At 53.0% G+C, this 20,626-nt stretch overlaps 1 protein-coding gene across 1 annotated transcript in view; it reads right to left on the bottom strand.

Moving 5' to 3' along the window:
- OTOG (otogelin) overlaps window positions 1–20,626 on the bottom strand; it is a 90,753-nt gene that overhangs the window by 25,796 nt on the left and 44,331 nt on the right. Inside the window, 13 exon segments of the mRNA XM_063094972.1 lie at window positions 168–313; window positions 627–795; window positions 1,608–3,394; window positions 3,845–3,924; window positions 4,730–4,847; window positions 6,991–7,269; window positions 10,682–10,849; window positions 13,348–13,374; window positions 16,099–16,255; window positions 16,895–17,011; window positions 18,886–19,005; window positions 19,310–19,456; window positions 19,763–19,897. Coding sequence (XP_062951042.1) covers window positions 168–313; window positions 627–795; window positions 1,608–3,394; window positions 3,845–3,924; window positions 4,730–4,847; window positions 6,991–7,269; window positions 10,682–10,849; window positions 13,348–13,374; window positions 16,099–16,255; window positions 16,895–17,011; window positions 18,886–19,005; window positions 19,310–19,456; window positions 19,763–19,897 — 3,450 coding nt within the window.

Genomic DNA, 20,626 nt, shown 5'->3' with positions numbered 1-20,626 from the left:
AGGCCCTTTCCATTCCAGGAGACTCCTGGAAGACAGAGGGAGCTGCCGTTGGGGCTTCCACATCTGTCCTCACCTCTGGCACCCCACAAAGCCCAGCTCACTGCTCAGTCTCCCCTCTAAACCTAGTTCTATTCCTAGGTCCCAGCAGGGAGGGAAGGGGTGGTCACCAGGTTGGCACTTTTGCAGTCGAGGACATGGACAGTGACCATTTCATCTGGGCTCTGGCTGAGGATGTAGATGGCCTCCTTGAACAGGGCTACATGGCTCCCATCGAAGGTCACGAAGCTCAGGTCAGGGAAGACTGAGCATCGGCCTGAGGAGAAAGGCAGGGCAAGAGAAGAATAAAGGGATGCCTCTGAGGCCAAGGCCACTTAGGAAGGCAGGGCAGGGACCTGGGCCCTTTCCTGATGACTCAGAGGCCCTGCAGTTCTTCAGGGTCACTCAGGTCAGGCATCACACAGAGATCAGAGGTGGCAAGGGTAGAAAATCTGCCAGGTCAGGGTTATACTAAGATGTGAGGTCCCACAGGAGGGGAGACTGGGGAGCACACAGATCAGGGGTAGAAGGCACACTGGGGTTAGGGTGCAAGGAGGACACAGGAGCTCACAGGCGCAAGGGGGACTCACAGGCACACTCCCAGAGGGGGCAGCAGCGGTCCCCTCCCACTCGCACAGCAAGGCCCAGGACCCCACAGGGAGGAGGTGCAGCGCCCTGGGGACAGTGCTGGGACTGGTTCACACGGATCAGCTGGCCCTCCAGGCAGATGTGGCGGACACAGTCCTGTTCGGCGATTGGCTAGAGCACAGGGTGGAGGGACAGTGTGAGTGCCCACCCCAGGGGTTACAGCCTTACTCCACCCCATGCCCCCAGCCATGAGGGCACAAGATCCTGACCACAAGACAGGTTCTAGTAGGGCAGGGGACACTGAGGTAAAATTACTAGGGAATGGTGCCCTCACTCTCCACCCACCCCACAAGCCATCTGGGACCTGGGGCTGCGCTTGGTATGAGATTGGGGATCAGAGGTATGATTCCCTGAGACCTCTGCATATCTGTCAGGCTTCTGCTGAGAGCTCCGGGTACACAGACATACAAACACACTAGCTCATACTCCAAGCAACCCAAGTATACATGCACACGCACTCCCGCCTCTCTATCTCACAAAGGCACAAAGGCACAAAGATGTCTCACACCACCACCCATCGCACACCCAAGAACACACAGATATGAGCGCTCATGCTGTCTCACACACACGAACACAAATATGTGCACAACAGTCTGACACAGGTACACAGACACAAAATGCACACACCGGCACACCTGCACTGTTACACCCTGGGCATCACACCAAGCCATCCATTAGCCCCAGGGCCCAGATGGGCAGGGTGGGACCTTGCTATGGCGTCAGGGGCCCAGAGGAGACTGGAGAATGTTTCAGGTATCAGGAGCCTGGGACAGGGTGAGGACAGTGAGTGAGACTCTGCATGCAGCCTGGCAGCTGGTTAAGAGACAGAAGCTGCAGCGGGCCTCGGAATGTGGGTGTGGTGGTGTCCAAACCATGGAAGGAGGGCCCACACACAGGTAGCCGAACCCTGACAAGTCACTCACGACACAGGTGTGAGATGCATTGGCTTCTGTGGTGGTTGCCAAGGCCTCAGCAGAACCCTCTGTGACGCTCGGGGTCGGGGCTGAGCGCCCAGACTGCACAGTGGTGGCCTTGCCCGCTGGCTCTACTGGGGGCCAAGGCCCTGCCGACGTTCCCTGGGCATCAGCCAGATGAGGCAGCAGGACCAGAGAGCTCTCTCGGGAGGCTGTCCTGGCTGAGACACGGCTCAGGGGATAGGATGTGGGCACTAGTGGCCCTGTGCTGGCCCAGGGACCCTCAGCCTCAGTTACCGGCGGTGCTGGGCTGTGAGTCACAGCTGGCGTGAGCTCTGTAGGCCTGCCCTGGGCAGAGTCGTAGATGGAGGTGGGTGGAGACACCTGCTTGGATAGGACGGCCATTTTCTGTGTGGTGCTCTTTCGTGGGGCAACAGACACCATGGAGGCCACCCCCTCAGCCACCGCCACGACTTCAGAGGTTGGTGACGTGGCTTCAAGAGGCAGGCCTGGAGCTGTGCCTGTTGCCTGGGGGGCTGTGTGACTGGGTGGGTGCTCCTGGGCCGCCATGGCTGGGCTGAGAGGCAGTGCTGGGCTGAATGTCTGAGCAGGTGCAGTCATGGCCACGGCCAGAGACGTGGTGTGTTGTTGGAGTGCAGGACTGATGACAGAGCCTTTGGGTCCGGGTGTGGCCACTGGGGCAGATGTGCCCACCTTGGCCAGGGGCAGGCTGGTGTCAGGAGGCAGGCCAGAGAGGAGCTGGGATGGCCAAGTTGACTCCAGAGGCACGAAGGGTGTGGCCCCCAGCCCGTGAGCAATTGTGGACAGGCTGGCAGCAGCCAGGGTCCCTGGGGGCAGGGCTGGAGGCCTGGTGGCTGTGGTGGTGTGCCGGGCTGGACGGGACAGGGCCGTGGGGAGTGGGCTTGGAAGTGTGGCTGCAGGCAGGCCCATGGGCTGGCCATGCCCAGGCTCATCCCTCTCTGTGGGTGGTACCATCTCCACTCTCTGGGTTGCAAGGGAACTGAGGGGAATCTGTTCTGCTGCTGTTCTAGCCACAGTTGCGGGGCTGCTGGGACTTGAAACACTCTGGGCCTGGGTGAGCTCGGGGATCCCTGTTTTGTTTGTAACCTTAGTTACTGCAGGTGTCAGCAAAGCCTTGTGGGATCCCGAGGAGGTGGGGGACCTGGAAGTCACTCCAGGGGAAGCCACAGGCCTGGAGGAGGGACTTGCTGACAAGGGATGCTGTAGGGATGTCGTCCTGACAGGCAAGGAGCCGTGGCCTGGGACTGTCACAGCTTTGGTCATGAGTGGTATGCGAGCTGCGGGGGGTGACCGGGAGGAGACTGTGATGTTGGGGCTCCCTGCAAAGGTCACAGTCACCCTGGTTGTCTCCACGGCACCTGGCACAGTACCAGGTACGGGTGTCTGCAGCGAAAGGGGTAGGAATGAGGACTCCAGGGTGTTGGGGGTGGCCAGGAAGCTGGCAGTCACTCCCTTGCCGGCTGGGGCCTCTGTGGGGTGGGCAGGGAGGTTGGATGCAGTGAGTCTCAACGGCTGCTGCAGGGTGACCTGGGGTGGGCCTGGAGGCAGCACTGGGCCCTCAGTGGCTGCCATCGTTGGGTTCAGGGCTGTGGTGAGTGGGGCAGATGGGGCAAGGGCTGGTCTGTGGGTGGGGGCCTTGGGAGTCTCCTGCAAAAGCTGCGGCTCCTTGTCACTGTAGGTGGGCAGCACTTGACTGGGAGGCAGGGTCTCATTGCCAAGGGCCTCTGGGGGAACCAAAACCACTGACTCCACACCTGAGCAGACAAAAGGAGAGGTTCAGAAGGTAGCTGACTGCTGGCCTGGGGGTCATCACTGGGCAGGGCTGTCATATGGGCTCAAGGTCTGGTGCTCCCGCTGATGGGGCAAAGGCCATTTCCACTGGTCAGGCAGCAAGGGGTCTGTCCTGTGGCACTGGGTGACTTCAAAGAAGTCACCAGATCTAGACTCTGCCCCAGACTTTGAACCTTGAGCCCAGAGCCAACAGACCTCAGGTCTAAGTCTGGCTGTACCACCTACTCAGTGTAAGACCTCAAGCTTGTCCCTTTCTGTGTCTGTGAAATGGGCAAATGGGCCAAATGTGCTCTCTGCCTGTTCTAGTGTTCTCCTTCCGGAGGCCTCTATGCTGACCCTGCTTCTCTGGGACCTGGGCTCTGGGGCCTGACTGCTCAGTGAGACCCTGGGGAAGGAGAAATCCAGGCACTTACAGTCCTCCAAGTAGACACATCTCTGTGTGACTTCATCCAGGACCTTGGGGGAGGGGCACACAGGGACACAGCCTTCTACCCTGGGGATGGAGCCAGGAGCAGGTTAGTGGTCTGGAATATGGGAAGGGTCACCTCCTTTTACCTTGATAGAGCACAGGCCTCATCCTCTCTTATAACACATGCACGTGTGCATGCACACTTACGTACACACTCACATGAGCCTCCATAGAGACCCATGTGCACAGGAGCGCACACACACAGATGTGTATGCTGCACACTCTTACAAATCCTGCCCCTCTTACCGAGAGGGGAACACACATATGAACAAGGTATGGTTATGCACACACTTATGAACTTGGTCACATGTGTCTCCACCAAGGCACATTCTCACACAGCCTCATATACCCCCTCCAAGCCTGCAGGACTTCAAAATATTTACACATACATACATGTACATCTGCACAGACTCCCACAAACATCACTGTATACAGTGTCGTGCACACACAGCTGCACGCAACACTCACATACACGCAGGTGTGGATAGCTCATCTACAGTCGTAGCTGTATTCACAAACACACACAAGGCTCAGCTATACACACATCATGCACAAATAGATACTCACATGTGCCTATATATATATATATGGCACACATGTATAAAGGTACATTCATTCTGGTACACACATCCCCATACACATGACACATGAAACACTCATACTCAAGTATAGGTGAATACACACACACACACATACACACGCACGCTTCAGTATGCACTCATGCACATGCCACAGACCACATACAAACCCATTCACACATGTGCATGTGTACACAGCATGCATACTGGTACACAACCTGACTCCATGCCCACAGGCTCTGGCACCTCACCTGGGCACGTCCCGGCAACTGGCCGCCCGTGGGTCCTGGCAGGTTTGGAAGCAGGGACTGGCACAGGCATCATAGCGCCACTCACAGATGGGGTAGGCAGCCCCCAAGGGCTTGGCATCTAGAAAGGAGACCCACCCGAGTCCCTCGACTGAGTGAGACTGGGCACCAGCTCTGGGCCAGGTGCCAGAGCAGAAGCAATCCTAGCTCAGCCCATGCCCTCCCTGCCCCCCGGAGGAGACAAATGGACTCATGCAGGAAAAGTGAAGAAGACCAAAAGGCCAAGCTAAATGAAAACTGCATTCATGATGGTTGGGGTCAGCGCCTGGGGGTCCTGGGGATGGGGCTCTGGGAACTTGGTGAAGGGCTGAGGACTGGGGGAGCTCTGGCGTGGACAGCTGGAGTTGGGATGTGAGGGGTGGAGATGATGAGGCTTGGATCCTGACTTCTCTGGAAGGCTGCCCATCCCTGCCCCTCTGGGCCCTTGGTCCCAGGCTTGCCCTGCACCCCAGGACACAGTCACCTCCTCCTTGCCCTGCAAGACCTCCATGGAGGTGAGAGACTGTCCCTTGAGAGATGGACGAGATGTTGAGGGATCCCTTCTCTCAGCCCAAGGCCTAGGTATCTGGCCCCAGACGGACAAGGGAGCTGCCCTTCTCCAAGCTCTGCTCTCTCTGTTCCCCTCCCTGAGAAGCCTCTCAGGACCTGGGATGCAGCTTGTCTGAGCACGGCCCTTGTTGCTCCCGGTAGCTGTGGCTAATAGTAATAATAACAATAATAGCCAACCCTCAAATAGCACCAAGCACTACAGCAGTCATTGCACAGGTACTTACTCATCAATCCTCAATGGTCCTCTGAAGAAGGTAGTATTATTATCCAACTTATACATGAAGAAACTGAGGCACAGATGATGACAGGAAAATTAAACTTTTCCAGGGGAGATATTCTCAAAAGAGGCCCTGTGGCCAGTGCCTTAATAAATGAGGGAAGGTCTGTGGCTTATGGGGGGCTTGGAGGCAGACCCCAGACTACTTGGCACAAGTGATCAGTCTCTGAAAGCACGGCCTGGGCGGGGAGGCATGGGCAGGCTCTGCAGCAGGCTGGAGGGAGTAGCCTGACCCTGGCAGCCCCTTCGTGACACCCTAATCCTCACACTGCTGCTGACCATTTAGAAAACTGCTTTTCCAAAAGCCTGGGGAGCACCTACTATGTGCTAGGCCCAGAGTGAAGCCCTTGAGATACAGTCAAGCCTTACAACTCCTTCTGAGGCAAACATCCTTTACAGGTAAAGAAACAGGCAGATGCGGGTTCTCCTCCAAGTGACCAGGGTTGGGATTTGAACCCAAAGCTGTCTGGCTTCAAAGCCCGGGCTCATTCCACTCTGCCCCAGTGTCTTCCAGAGAGGGATACAAGCATTCCTATTATGAGAAAGCCTTGTCATCACAGGCAGCGATAATTCTGTCCTGGGTGGGGTTCACTGGTGGACTCAATAAATAACTGCTGAATGTAAGAATGTGAAGAACCAGCCCTGGATTGAAGGTGGGTGACAAAATGAAGAGGCTGGCTGCAGATACATTCACGTATGTGTCCGTGTACCTGGGTCCCCTCATACAGTACATGATGCCTTCATAGGCACAAACACATGCATACATGCAGGACAGAGAGGCAGCCTGGAGTGGTAGAGAAACTATGATCGCTTCCTCTAGGATTTAGGCACAGAACAATATTTGGGGGGTGGACCCACCTAACAGGGGGATGGCAAAGCCTGGGAACTTTGGCCTCAGTGGGAAGTCAGGGAGCTGCCCCCTCACTGCCCAGGGGCCTAGGCCTCCCATTGGAAGAGAGGAGGCTGCGGCTTCTGAGTCTGGAGCCCCAGCGGGCAGTCTTGGAGCTCCGGAGCATGCATATGCCCCTGTCAGCAAGAAACCTGAGCCAGCAGGCTGCAAAGCCCCAGCCAGGATCACCTCTTGCCTCACTTCCACAAAGCCGCTGTATTTTTAGACCATATCATTGGCCTGGAGCAGTAGGCAGGACCCAAGAAATTGGCCAGACCCCAAGCCACACTGCCCATGGCTCCCAGGCCACCAACATGGAAGCTGGGCCACCCTCCATCTCAGGGGCGGCACCTGTGTGGCCTCCCTGTGCTAGGAGAATGAGGATCCCATCTCTCGGGGGGCAAATGGAAGAAAGGTGAGGTGGGGAGAGGCAAGAAGCACGGCAGAGTGCAGGGCCAGGGTCAAGGGTGATGGCAGGGGGACACCTACCCAGAAGGCGGAAGAGCGTGCCCCGTCGGAACGCCTCCGTGTGCTCGTACTGCCGCAGGGCCAGCACAGGGCCCAGCGCATAAAGGAAGGAGCCCGGCTTTGCCAGGGACTCCAGGGCCACCAGGCCCGCCCGCCATGTCCTCTGGTGCAATGAAAAGGAGGCATGATGGCGGAAGGCATTGCTGTCCTGCCACTTGGCCAGCTCCACAGATCCGTTGGCCGTGATGTGGAGGAAGAAGTTGGGTCTGTCTGCTGCCTCCAGGGACACCACATCTAAGTCTGCAGAGAGACACATGGGTAATGTCAGTGCAGAGGGGGGATCCAGACTGTTGGGGAAGGGCGACACAGTATGTGCTCTCAGTGCCTCGGGCCCCGCTCCCTTATACCTGTCTGCCTCCCGCAGCCCACCTGCTGGCTGCCCCTGCTCACACCACCCCTGCCAAGGGAGAGGGGAGAGCTAGAGAGTCTCCAACTGCTGAGCCTCAGAAGGTGGGAACTGTCCCCTTCTCTCCCCATCCCCTTACCTCTCTGCCTCCCTCCCTCCCTCTGCAAACATGTCTGAACACCCTCTGTGTGCCAGGCACTATTCTAGACACTCGGGATACAACCGCGAATAAAACAGACAGAAGCAGCTGCCTGATGGAGTTACACTCTGGACATGTGGGACTAGCTGGGGTCTGGTGATCTGCCACATTTTGGTGCCTCTGCTTTGGTCCTGCTCCTCACAGAATCCCAGAGCGTCCAAGCTGGTGGATTTCAGTCCAACTCACAGACGGGGAAAGTGTCCCAGACAGAGGAAGTGGCTTGTGCAGAGACCCACCTTTCCATCTCCATAAATGCCCATTTCTAGGGCATGGGGGCTGGCCACTAGGTGGGTAATCCCCCCCACACCTGAAGGTCTGAACATGGGGCCTGGGGTCCCAGTTCAGTACCCAGCTGTGTGTGGGCAAGTGAACTAGCACTCTGGGCTGTCGCGAGCCATGACCAATAAGGTGTATGTGAAGGGCCTGGCAGGGGCCTGTGTGTCCCCTGTGTCCCTAGGAGGGACCTATAGTGTTCCTGTTATGCCTCCCTGGGCAGCCATGAGAAGACATGGGATAACTGGAGGAAGAATTCATTGTTAATATCAATAATAATGACTGCTCCTTATAAATGACTTGCTATGTGCCAGGCACTATGCTAAGCGAGTCCTTTACCAGCAGATTATTATATTAAATTCCTATGAGAACCCTGTGAAGTGGTAAATCCATTCACTGAGCAGCAAATATTTACTGAGTGCCTGCTATGTGCCAGGCACTCTTCCCAGCGCTGGGGACATAATAGGGAACAAGTTTACATTCAAGTGGGGGGAAGATAAATATAATGAACAGGTAAATTCTGTAATAGGTTAGAAGGTGATGATATTGCTATCCCCATTTTACAGATGAGGGAAGCGAGGCCCAGAGTCACACTGACACGCTTAAGGGAGGCAGGATTGGCACCCATGCGGGCTGACTTCACCAGCTCACAGCCAGCTCCAGGGACAGGATGCAAGAGCACGCAGGGGCAGCACAGGGGGACAGAGCACCGAGTCCCAGGCCCAGCCCCACTCGCACTCACTGGGTGACCTCAGGCAAGTCACCTACCCTTTCTGGGCCCTGGTTTCCTCCTTCAGCAAGACGGGGGTTGGCCCATATAAAGTTTCTCAGCCATTTTCCCTGAAGTCCTTCTAACAGGACAGGGGCTGAAACCCAGACCTTCAGGTGCAAAGTTTTGTGTTTTACCTTAAACATTCAAGTGACTTCTACTTCTATTCTCTAAACTGTATTTCTTTTTTAATCTTTTTGTGTGAGAGGCAGCATGGCACCGTAGTTAGGATAAAGGACTCTGGAGCCAAAAGCCTGGCTCCTGTCACTAACGAACAATATATCCTTGGGTAAATGACCTAACCTCTCTAGGCCTCAGTACTCTCACCTATAAATTGGGAAAATAATAGCATATACCTCCTAAAGTTGTTGTGGGGATGAAATAGTTATTATATATGAAACACTTAGAACAGTACCTGACACATGGTAAGTACTAAAGAAATGTGAGCTATTGTTATTAATGAATTATTAATAAATAAGTAACATCCCCCCAGTATCTTCAAGTAACAGCAACACTCCAGGGAGATGTGCTGGGCTGTGGCTTGTGTCCCTTCAGGACATCAAGACCCCCCAGAGTGAGAAGCCCAGGCCTCGATGATTGAATCCTCCCTTCTGACATTTTCTGCTCTCCATTTCTTCCCATCTCCATCTCTCCCATCCCTCAAGGCCCAACTCAAGTACACTTCTTCCATGCAGCCACCCCAGATCTCACCTGGAAGGCATTTTTTCTTCTGTTGTTGAGTACCCTGGGCACAGTACAAGGAAAGAAGCACAGGATAGGGGCGGGGAGCCTGGGTTCTCACTGTGCCCATTAGACCCAGGCCCATCTGCAAGATGGAGCCTGGACTTGACAGCCTCTAGGGATCCTTCCCACGGTGATGTTCTCCAAGGCCAGGTGACTCTGGGGCTCTGCTAAGCACCACCATAAAACCACCAGTCAACACTCCCTCTGGACTACACTTTACTTAAGATATTGAAGGAAGAACAGAAAATTCTCACTAAGCAGATGGCCCACCACATCTGGAAGGTTGTGACACCCTTCTTCAAGCAGGAGCACACAGACCTGGAGATCAGAACTGTCTGAGGAGGAAGCGCTCTCTTCGGGGTGGTGGGAGTGCTTCTGTCCCCCATGTAGCCCTGGCTCTTCACTCCCAGACCTCCACGTGCAGCTACATGGTTCTGCCCAGCAACCCTGCTGTACCCTGGGCTCATACTATAGAACATCACCCATAGCTGGGAACCTTGGCTATGCCTGGAGCTGGGCAGGAGCCAGGGTGTCCTTCTCCTCCTCAAAGCCCTTCCATGGCTCCCCATTGCCCTCAGGATAAAGTCCCAATTCCTGAGCTTAGCTTACAAGTCCTTTCCTGACTCTTCCTCACCCCAGGGGAACAAACATCCCTTATTTCAAGAAGCCTCTCCTGGGGCTGGCTGGTCAGCTCAGCTGGTTAGAGCACAGCTTTGTAACACCAGGGTCAAGGGTTCAGTTCCTCTCACCAGCCAGCTGCCAGAAATAAAATAAAAGAAAAGAAAAAAGAAAGAAAGAAGCCTCTCTTGACTCCCCAAGACTAAGTTAGGGGAATCTCCTAAGTGTTCCCACAGCTGTGGCAACTGCTTTTGGCCATGTCTGTCTCCCTGACAAGACTATGGGACTGTGGACTTCTGCTAGGCAGGGACTGCGTCTCCTACATCCCTGATTCCCCAGTGTCCAGCTCTGTGCCTGGCATGGGATTAAGGCTCAATGAAAGGAAGGAAAGGAGGGAGGGGAGGTAAAAAAGGAGGGGAAGCAGGAGGGGAGAAAGAGAGGGAGGAGGAGCTGTTGCCATTTGACTTTTCTGGAACACAGCTATGGCATAAAACAAGGCATGAAGGCCTCCCCAGCATTTGGGGGAAGAAGATGGAAAGTGTCTCTTCCCAGAGGCTAAGAGACTGACCCAGAAACCATCTCAACTGGGAAAGGGCACAATTTCTCCAGCCACTACAGATGGTTTAAGGCTTCAGCACTCTCCCCTCCTTCAGCATCTGCCTCCCTCCCAAAAGGGCAAGAATGGGGCCAGGGTGGGCCTTACCGTGGGCCTTGGCCTTGTACAGAGCAGCTGTCAGCAGGAAGCTCACGATGTCCCCTGGCGCCACATCATCTGTCCTCACTAGGACTATGTCATCACCCACCACCTTCACGGCCACGAGGGCACCACCGGCTGCCAAGCTGGACAGCTGGTAGGGACCCTTACCCAGTGCTGGAGAGAAGAGGCCCAGTCACAGCCTACCTCCCAGGCCTCTGCCTACCTCCCATCCCCACCTGGAGGGGAGGGGAAGAGGGAGGATGCCAAGCAGGGACTCTTGGTGGCTTCCTTCATCCCAGGCCCCAGGCACCTTGATTCCCATGAGAAGGAAGGGACAGGAACCCCAGGCTGCCAGCCCCTAGAGGGAACCGACCCTGTGCACAGTGCCTGAATCATTTCACAGGGAGCCTGAGAAAAGGGCCACCCACAAGGGACATCTGGGCCCCCAAATGTCTCTCCATGGCCTGTCCCACTGCCTGAAACTTTACCATGACAGCTACTACTCTATCCAAGGTCACATCTGGGAGAAGGCATCAGACCCAGTCTGTGCCCACCCAAGACTCAAGGGCTGAAGGCCAGGAAGGCTTGGGCTCAATGTCAGTGTTTATTTATTTCAAATATGTGTCACTTTGTGTGTTTGGGGTCCCTGTAGTTGTCAGTATGGGTTGGAGCAGGTCATGAGTTTCCTAAACAACTGCAATAGCCTTGCATCTGATCGTCCTGTCTTTTGTGCCCCCCTCCCCCTGCCATGCCTCCTCCCCACAGCTGCCTGAGTCACCTTCCCAGCCGCACTCCCTGCTGGGACTTGCCAGTGGCTCCCCCTTGCCATCAGGATAGTCTCCAAAGAGCCCGGCCTGAATTCAGGGGCCCTTCATCCCCAACCCCTGCCTGCCTCCCGCCCACTCCCCACACCTGGCTCCTGCCACACTTAACTTCTCTTGCTCTTCCTTCGAGGAACTGTGCTATTTCACACGTGTCTCCATCCATGCTGTTCCACCCACTCACAGTAGTCTCCCTGTTTTGTGCCTGGCAAATGCCCACTCAGTCTCTGGGGCCCAGCTCAAATGTCAACTCCTTGGTGGAGCTCTCCTTGCACCCTCTCCTCCCCTGTGCTGCACCAGCCCGGGAGCATGGCACACACCAATCACAGCTCTTATGATGAGGATCTGGATCAGAGGCCCATGTCTGTCTCCCCCACTAGACGGGAGACAGGCAATGCTGTGCTGGTAAATGGTTAACAACCAGCTCTCAGAAAAACAAACAAAAACCAGTTTGTGGTGTCTGCTGATCTCCATGGTGTAAATACTTCCACCTGTGGCCAATTTCAAGCAACCAACTGAATGCAGAGTGCAGAACACAACTGGTGCCAGAGAGGCAGTGTGAGCCGGCTCTAGCCACCGCTGTGACAGGTCTCATTTACCCTTCCCTTCCCAGCGCTCCCAGGCCTGGACCACAGAAAATGTTGGTAGAAGAACGCAGCAAGGAATGGATGTGTGGGCAGGTGGGTAGGTGGAGGATGTGAGAAACAGCTTGTCCTTTGCCAGTTACTGCCATCCAAAATGTCACAGAAAACTCTGCTCAGAGCTGTTTTGCTGAAATGTCTTGCCTGATGTCAGACAGACCCTGCCTGTCCCAGGGACTGCAGCTGTCCCTTTACAGATTCATCCCTTTAGGGGTTGGAGGGTTTTGACCATAAAGAGTCCTAGGTGCTAACATTTTGGCAGGATTGCAGTCCCTGGTTCATCCCTCATCTTGCAGACCCCCTAATTGGTATACTTGCTTCTAATCTGTCCCCCTCCATTTCACCCCCATACTCTAGCCAGGGTGATGTTGCTCAAACCAAAATCTGGTATTGCAGATAACTGACGACAAAGTCTTGGATCTATCCCCACAGAGGCCTGTTCCTGGCAGGACAGTGCCTGGAGGTTGTGGGGGGGGGGGTGCTTGGAAGTCAGAGGTGAACAGCACCCAGGACCAGATGAGCATCTAACTCTGCCAAAGGCTGACCCTGACCTTGACCCAAGTGGATGAAGTTCAGTGCTGAGAACTACTGTTGGGAAGCCCTCCCCTCCCTGTCCCTCCCCCATCCACCCAACCCCAGTGATTAAACTGACTAATTGGCTCTAACACTGGTCTTTAACCTCCCTTGGGTCCTCGGTCATGACCAGTGTTTTAATTAACCTAGATGTTGGAGAACATTCTGGTACCCTGCGACCATGGCTGAATTTGAAGATGCATCCTACAGGCCACTTGTTTTGCCCCAGCCATCCTCAGAAAGAGTGGCTTGCATTTGCTTTTGCCAATTCAAACCTTCAGGGAACCCAAGATGACATATGTGAGCCTGGTGAGCTAGATTGTGAAGTCCCAGGAGCTGGCACATGGTGCAAATGAGGTTTTTGCTTCCTGGTGAAGTTGCCCTGCATGAGCACAATCCCCAGGAGGGGCCTGGCCTGGGCCCTGGACAGGGGCTGCAGGAACCACTGGGGACAGAATTCTGGGCCATCCCTGGGCCTTGCACTGTCAGGGCTCTCAGCATGACGGAGTCCTTTCCAGCCCAGTGTCACGGCTCTTCCAGGGCCAGCAGCACCTCAGGATGGCTGATGCTGATGTGGCCTCAAGCAGGGCTGGTGGTGCCCCGGGCCCTAAGCTCCACATGGGTAGGATGGGCTTACCTTTGTTAAAGAAGTCACAGTCATACGCTGAAAGAGAGAGAATAGAGACTTCTTGAGAGCGGCCCAGAGCCTGGAACATATGGACAGGGCAAGGCCCCTAGCATCCCAGCTTCCCTCCTGCCCCAAGGGGCCTGTCCTGACCTGCCTCCCAAATTCAAGATTCATGGATGGTCATTGGATTCAGATGTCTTAGGAGGGATGGAATATAATGGCTCAAAGCCTGGCACAGAGTAGGCGCTCAGCGATGTGTCAAATGAATGAATGAATGAATAAATGTTGGACAGAAAGATATGTTTTGTGTGGCCCTAAAGAGCAGGATTAGAACCAAGGGGTGGGAGCTCCAATCAGAAGTGTTGCAGAAGGTCCCTGGAGGGACGCAAGCACGAGATGGAAATCAGTCTTCCAAGAGCCCCGGGTGGGAAGGGGACCAGGGACTCCCTGGATCTCAGGCTTCCTCAGGCCCCTCTGTGCAAGTCCCCTTGCTCAGCAAAAGTGCTTCCACCAGCCAGGCTGTTCCAAGCTCCTGCAAGCGTGAGCTTGGCACACCCTCTAGTGGCCCATCCCAGCACCACAGCCTGTTCGGAGGTCTATCAGCTACGGATTCTTCAGTCCACTGGTAAGCTGGGGGGACAGCAGGGGACACCTACAGCCAGGAGCAAGGCCATGAAGAGCCAGTGTGATAGGCTTGGGATGAAGGCTGAGGAGGGGTCTGCTTCACACTTAAGCATGGTCTGAATAGCACTACCAACTCCACTCCTCATCCCATACCCCATGGTCAATATATCTGGCACTGCCCTCTGGAAAGAGCACAAGGTGTCAGGAGGCCATAAGCAAGTACCTATCTTTCCTCATTTGTGGACTCAGAAGACTGAACTAGAAAATTAGACCATCACCAAATCTCTGGTTTCTAGTGTGTACCAGGACAATGGGAGGTAGCCCAGAAGAGTCATTAAAAGTCAACTCTCTAGGGTCAAACGTGAGTTCCAATCCCATCTCTCTCACTCATCAGCTGTGCATACTGGGGCAAGTTACTTAGCCTCTCTGAAATTTAATGCCCCCCTCTAAGGTGGGACAACTACTAGCATCTGCCCCATAGACTTGCTAGGGCCTGGACGAGGGTAAGGCAAAGTGCTTGCCTCAGGTGCAAAATTTAAGGGGCCCCCAAAATTTCAATAATTAAGACAAACACTATTCTAATGCAATATTTTAAAAAATATCAAAATTAATGCAAAAAATCCATGATGAACAAAATTTAAAGATAAAGACAGGATCGGTGACAGTGTCCTGTTGAGCCATGCTGGAGCCTGAGACAAAAGAAAAATCAATAATATTGATCCTCTGATATTTTGTTCACCAAGCATATTTTTGCATTAATTTTTAAGTTCAAAAAATATTGCACTAAATATCATTTATCTTGATTACTGAGTTTTTGGGAGCCCCCTTAAATCTCATGCCCCAAGTGAGTGCCTTGCTCTTCTCACCCTGGTCCTGAATACCAAATGAGGCAATGCACATAAGGCACAGGCCTGGCACACAGTAGATCCTCAGTAAATGCATGTGTCCTTCTCCTTCCCAAAGGATTTTTATCAGAGAAGTGGAGGGAGAGGCAGCTGGAAGTTCTCAGGGAAAAACAGGCAGAGAAAAAAGAGGCCAAAGGCAGGTTCTGCTCCATCTTCCTTGGGGTCATCCTGTCTGGAGCCCCCAGAGCTCAGGACATGACAGCACCCACATCTCCGTGAAAACAACAGCAACCCTGCGGAGGCACTGAGCACTGTGCCAAGTGCTCTACATGCATCGTCTCATTTACATCTCACAGCACCCTACAAGTTATCTCCACCCCTCTGCTACAGATGAAGAAACCTGTAGTATAAGGTACGTGCCCCAGGCTACCCAGCGTGGTGGAATTTGGGTCTGAACCCAGATAGAGTCTGTGTAATTGCCATCGCACCCCAAAGTGAGTGTTCTTGCACCAGAAAAATCCATCAGCGTGCAGGAATAAATAATACATGATAAATTTATTACTAACTCAACTTCTATATATTTATTTCATCTTTTGAATATTTATTTCATCTTTTGAATATTTATTTTGTATGTGTTTTGTGATATACAATTACACTACTAATAGTATACATATTCACATACATTTATGTATGCAGATGTATGTGTGCAGATGTATGTGTGCATATGTGTGTGTTCCAAATATTTTTATTTGACAGGGGTGTGCAATCAAAAGTGTTTGCAGACCACTGTTGCTCTGAATGAAGTGATAACCGTGCTGCCTCTGGTGGGACCTGCGCATCTCAGCTGACAAAGGGCTCTTACATTTACTATCCCGTTTGATCCTCATGGTAAACCTTGTGGGGCAGGTCTTTTCCTATTTTTCAGATGAGAAAATTGAGCTCCAGCAAGGCTGGGTGACTTGTTTGAGGTCACACAGCTTGTAAATGGCAGCTCTGGGTCTGAAATCCAGGGCTCCTGACTCTTCTAGCAAAGTGGCTAAGAGGACTAACTGGGGATGAACCCTTCCTCCACCTCTAACTCTTGTGACCTTGAGCATGTTATTTAATCTCTCTTTCTAAGCTCAGGTTCTCCGACTGTACAATAAGAATATAGAGTCCTACTTCAAAGGGTAGTTGTAAGAACTCAATGAATCATATACACAAAGCAGCTAGTGCCTGGCACACAACAAGTACTCAATAAATACTAGCCAGAGTGATGGCATCCCACTGGCCATCCACAGGGGACACTCACGGCAGAGGCGCGGGGTCCGCCAGTCAATGGCCACCCCATGCTGGCAGCACTGGTGGGCATAGGCGGACACGCTGGCACAGAAGCACTCACAGTCACCACCCCGGCTGCACCCACATGTGTCCATCAGGCAGTTTGAGTAAAACCAAGTGACATCGACCTGGAAGAGGTCAGAAGTCAGAGGTCAGAGGGCAGATCTCAAACATGAAGGGACCGTGGGATAGGGTGAGCTGCCATGTGGGGTGAGGAGAGAAAGGCAGGCAGCTTGGATGGAACCAAGAGCTCCAGAGCTCAAGCAGACACCCATTTTTGAGAACTAAGCGATCCTCTACCCTGAGCCTGGCTGTCTGATGCAGGGGGTAAGGGAGTGGCTGAAGAACAGATGCAGGGTCTGAACCGCCAGCCAGGCCAGAGACAGCCAAAGCCAGTCTGACTTCAAGGCCCTGGAGGGTGCCACGCAGAGTGGGCACTGCTGTCCTGTCTCCACTCAGGCAAGAACAGGCAACAGATGGTGCAGCATGAGGGGATCGGGTTCACCATTCAGAAGAACTTCCTGATAAGGAGGAAAAGCCAGATTGAGAAGAGAGCTCAGAAGCTCTGTTTGCCTGACTGTTGTCCCTGGTCATCTGGGGAAACAGGAGGGACTCATCTGAGCAGGCTGGAGGCAGGAGACTGGCAGAGATGGTCTCTCTTCTAGACCTGAGCTGTCTCTTCCAAGGCGTGAGGGAGCCTGAGAGTAGAAGGGATCCCAGGAAAGGGGGCAGGAGTTTCAGGAGGGGCTGAGGCTGGGGTCACTCACCACAGGATGGCAGGTCTCAAACACCTCACTGAGCAGGATGCTGCACTCTTTCTTGGCAAATGGCTCTCGGAGAGGATTCAGGACACATGTGTCCCGAGGGTCGAGGGTATCTGGGCACTGAGGGGCAAAGGCAGAGCTGTTGACCTCCTATCCCCCAAATGCCCATTACCTGGTGTGGCAAACAGACTCAGGCCACCACGATCCCTGCCTCCTGGTTTTCATGTCCTTATACAATTCCCCTCCCCTTGAATGTGGGAGGGACCTATAACTTGCTTTAAACCAACAGAATATGGCCCAGGTGATGGGACGTAAGTGGTTTTGTGCACATGTTACATGATTATGTTACATAAGGTCAAAGAGCTCATCTTGCTGGAGTATCCCTTGCTGGCTGTAAGGAAGCAAGAAGCCATGTTAGGGATTGGGGAACCCCCAGGGCAAGAAGTGTGGGTGGTCTCTAGAAGCTGAGGGTGGTCTCTGGCCAACAGCTAGCCAAAACACTGAAGCTCTCGGTCCTGCATCTGTAAGGAGCTGAAGGCCACCAACTGCCACACAAGCAGGTGGGGAACCAATTCCTTCCCAGTTGAGCATGCAGATGAGCCTCCAGCCCTGGCTGACACCTTGACTGCAGCCTTGTGAGACACCAAGCAGAGAACCTAGTCCAGCTGGGCTCTGACTGCTGACCCACAGACACTGAGATAACACATGTTGTTTAATGTTGCTAAGCCGAATAATATTGTTACACAGCAATAGATAACTAATACAGATCTCCTCAATGTCTGCTGAATCTCCTTCCCCAGACCTGCGTGTTCACTAGAGCTGCCCAGACTAGGCCTAAGGGCATGAGCAAGAGAGAAATATGGGCGGTAGGAGGACAACAAAGTTAGTCACCCACCCAGCTTCTCTAAAATAGGGGTGGGTTAGGTTAGGACACACTTTTTCAAGGCTGTGGGAACAGCCTTGTCTCACATCAGGATTACATTGAGAGATCCAGGCTATGGCCAACTGCTCCTCTATCTGAGTCTACATGGGCTCATCTCCGTCTACTCCCCAGCAGACAGTTAAGATCACTTAATCCAGGAAAGGCAAAAATGCAACACTCATGTCACCTCTCTCCACCACTGCACCCATGGCAGACATAAAAAATCAATCACAGTCCTCCTTCCAGCTGAGCCTGACACAAGTCCTAGATACTTCTCAACACAGCTTCCCAGGCAGCTGTTTCTGAGTGATCAGAGTTTTCACATGAAGTAAAGTCTATTCATCTTTCCTCTCCTGGCATAGCCCTCTCACTTCACAGAAAACCACAGATCAAGATCACCCAGAAAGTTATTGGATGATGCAAGACAAGAAACCAGGCCTCCTGCTCTCAATTTAATACTCCTTTCCCTGCAGATCACAGCTTGGCAGCCTGTCAGACATCTCTCAAACCAAATGAGGGGACACTCCCCTCATCTTAGCCTCTGCTAATGTTTTCTCCCTGTCAGAGGCATTCTCTCTGATATATTCATCTATTTGAATATGATCTATCCTTTAAGTACCAGCACCAGTTCTACCTCCTTCAGGAAGCCTTCTCTGATTGTTCCAACCCATATCAGTCTCTCTTGGTCTCTCCCCTGTGCTAGACCTAGTGCTAGGCACTGGGGCGGGGGGCGGGCAAGATGGGTAAGATGGCCATGCTTCAACAAGCCTCACCTTCCCCACTAGGTGGCCAACTCTCGGGGAACAGAGACTTGGTCTCCTTCCCACCCACCCCCATTCTCCCACCAGTATTTGGTCCAGGGCAGGGTGGGCAGCAGATTTGTGAGATGGAATGATGCAAGTCCTCAGGCTGTAAGACAGAGTCTAGGGCTAGCGATGCTGGCCAAAGGCTGAGAGAGTATCTGCAGGAGCAGCCTCACATTGATGTCCCTTTTCCCTGACTTGGGACCCGGTTCAGTGTGGACCAGTGCCCACCTGAGTGAGGGGCAAAGGCCAGTGTAGGGAGGCTTTACCTCGACTGCAGCCCAACTGCTGCCGAACTCCTGGGGGTTGGTTAACTCTAGGTTCTCTGGGGTCCTCATCTCATTTATGGTTTTTAAGTCAAAGTTCCCGCAGAGACCTGCTAGCTGTCCCTGAAAAGAGAGATGTTACCACAGTCAGTCGCCAGCACAGCAGAGGTGAGCTGTAGGCAAAGGCATCACCACAAGCCCAGGGTTCTGTCATGGACCCAGAAGCAACTGCTGGGGTCACAATTTGAAGAGGGATAGGGGCAATGTCAGAGGAGAAGGGACAGAGTAGGGTGGGAGCAGACGGGACAGAGTCATGCTCTTCATGGCTGTTCAGTGAGTGTATGGCTCATGCACAGACACCCCATGGCTTAGCTCTGCCCCAGGCAGGAGCAGAGGAGCCCATGAGGGTCACTGTTCATATGACTACCTGCCACTGAGGCCCAGCCTGGACGTGCACTGTCATTCTCTGGTCCCACAAGAGGGTGATGTGCTCCCGTGGGAAATGCACCAGCGTGAAAAACCCTGCTCGCCATGTGTGTACCTCCTGCTTCTCATCCAGGAAGCTCTTGGGACTCTAGGGGGACAGAGATGGTCAGTCCTGAAGCCCAAGTACCCTCCAAAGCCAGCTCGGGTCAGCTGGGCCTGGCTACAAGTCACTACCCAACCCTGCACCCTCGCCAATGCCCATGCCTTTCTCAGGCCCTGACATTGACCTCTGCATTCCTGCCCCTGGCCAAGGAATTCATTCTGGGCTCCTAACTCAGTGGTGCTCCAAGAGAAACTGCTGTGGTAAGGAAACAAGTCCTTAGCCCTCTTCTGCCCCCAGTTCCCTTGTAACCTGTAAATTGTCTATACAACCTTCACCAGCACCAGGCCTTACAGGATTTCCTGAGTCGTCATCAAAGATGATGAGTGAGTTCCCAACGTTGATGGAAATAAATTTCCTGCAGATGATGCCAGAGCTGTAGCAGTTTACATTTTCTACAATCACAGAGAAGCTCAAATCTGATGTGCTCTGAGGAGAAAATAAATGAGCCCAATAAAACCAGAGAGCAAAGAGATCCTGTGAGAGGCACAGAGGTGGAGGGAAAAGAACTGTGAAGTGGTTTTCAGTCCACTTTTACTTTTCATTAGCTGTCTGACTTTAGGCAACTTACTTCAGTTTTCCTAAGCTCAGTTTCATTTTGTGGTGCCTAGTGCCGTGCTTAGCATGTAGTGACTCTCCCAAAAGGATCTGGTAAATGAATCAATGAATTAATATATAATAGAACAATTGGTGTTGACAGAGGTGTGGGGAAGGGGCACTGTCTTTCAGACCCTCTTGATGTAAGCCTTTTCTGGAAGGCGGTTTGTCAGAATATTTTAAATGTACATAACTTTTTATACAGCAATTCCACTTCCAAAAACCTAGAGATACATCCACACAAATATTTGTTGCAGCTTTTAAATACTGGAAACAACCTAAAGTTTCATCAATGGGGAATAAATAATAATAATAACAAACTAGAGTACTTTCTGTAGAATTCTACCCAGCTGTTAAAAAGAAAACAGTATGTACTGACTATATGAGATAATGTCCAAGGTACACTGTTAAGTTAAAAAAGCAAATTGCAGAATCCTATTCATATAAACTAAACAAAGAGTATGTGTGCGCATGCGTGTGTGTGCGCATGCGTGTGCGTGTATGTGCATGTTTGCATATCTCATGGAAAATGGTCTTGCAGGACTCACCCCTGACTGCTGG

Source organism: Cynocephalus volans, chromosome 4 (assembly GCF_027409185.1).
Source record: "Cynocephalus volans isolate mCynVol1 chromosome 4, mCynVol1.pri, whole genome shotgun sequence".
NCBI classification, from domain to species: Eukaryota; Metazoa; Chordata; class Mammalia; order Dermoptera; family Cynocephalidae; genus Cynocephalus; species Cynocephalus volans.
The sequence above is the reverse complement of the archived record's forward strand: the minus strand, read 5'-3'. Positions and strand labels throughout refer to the sequence as shown.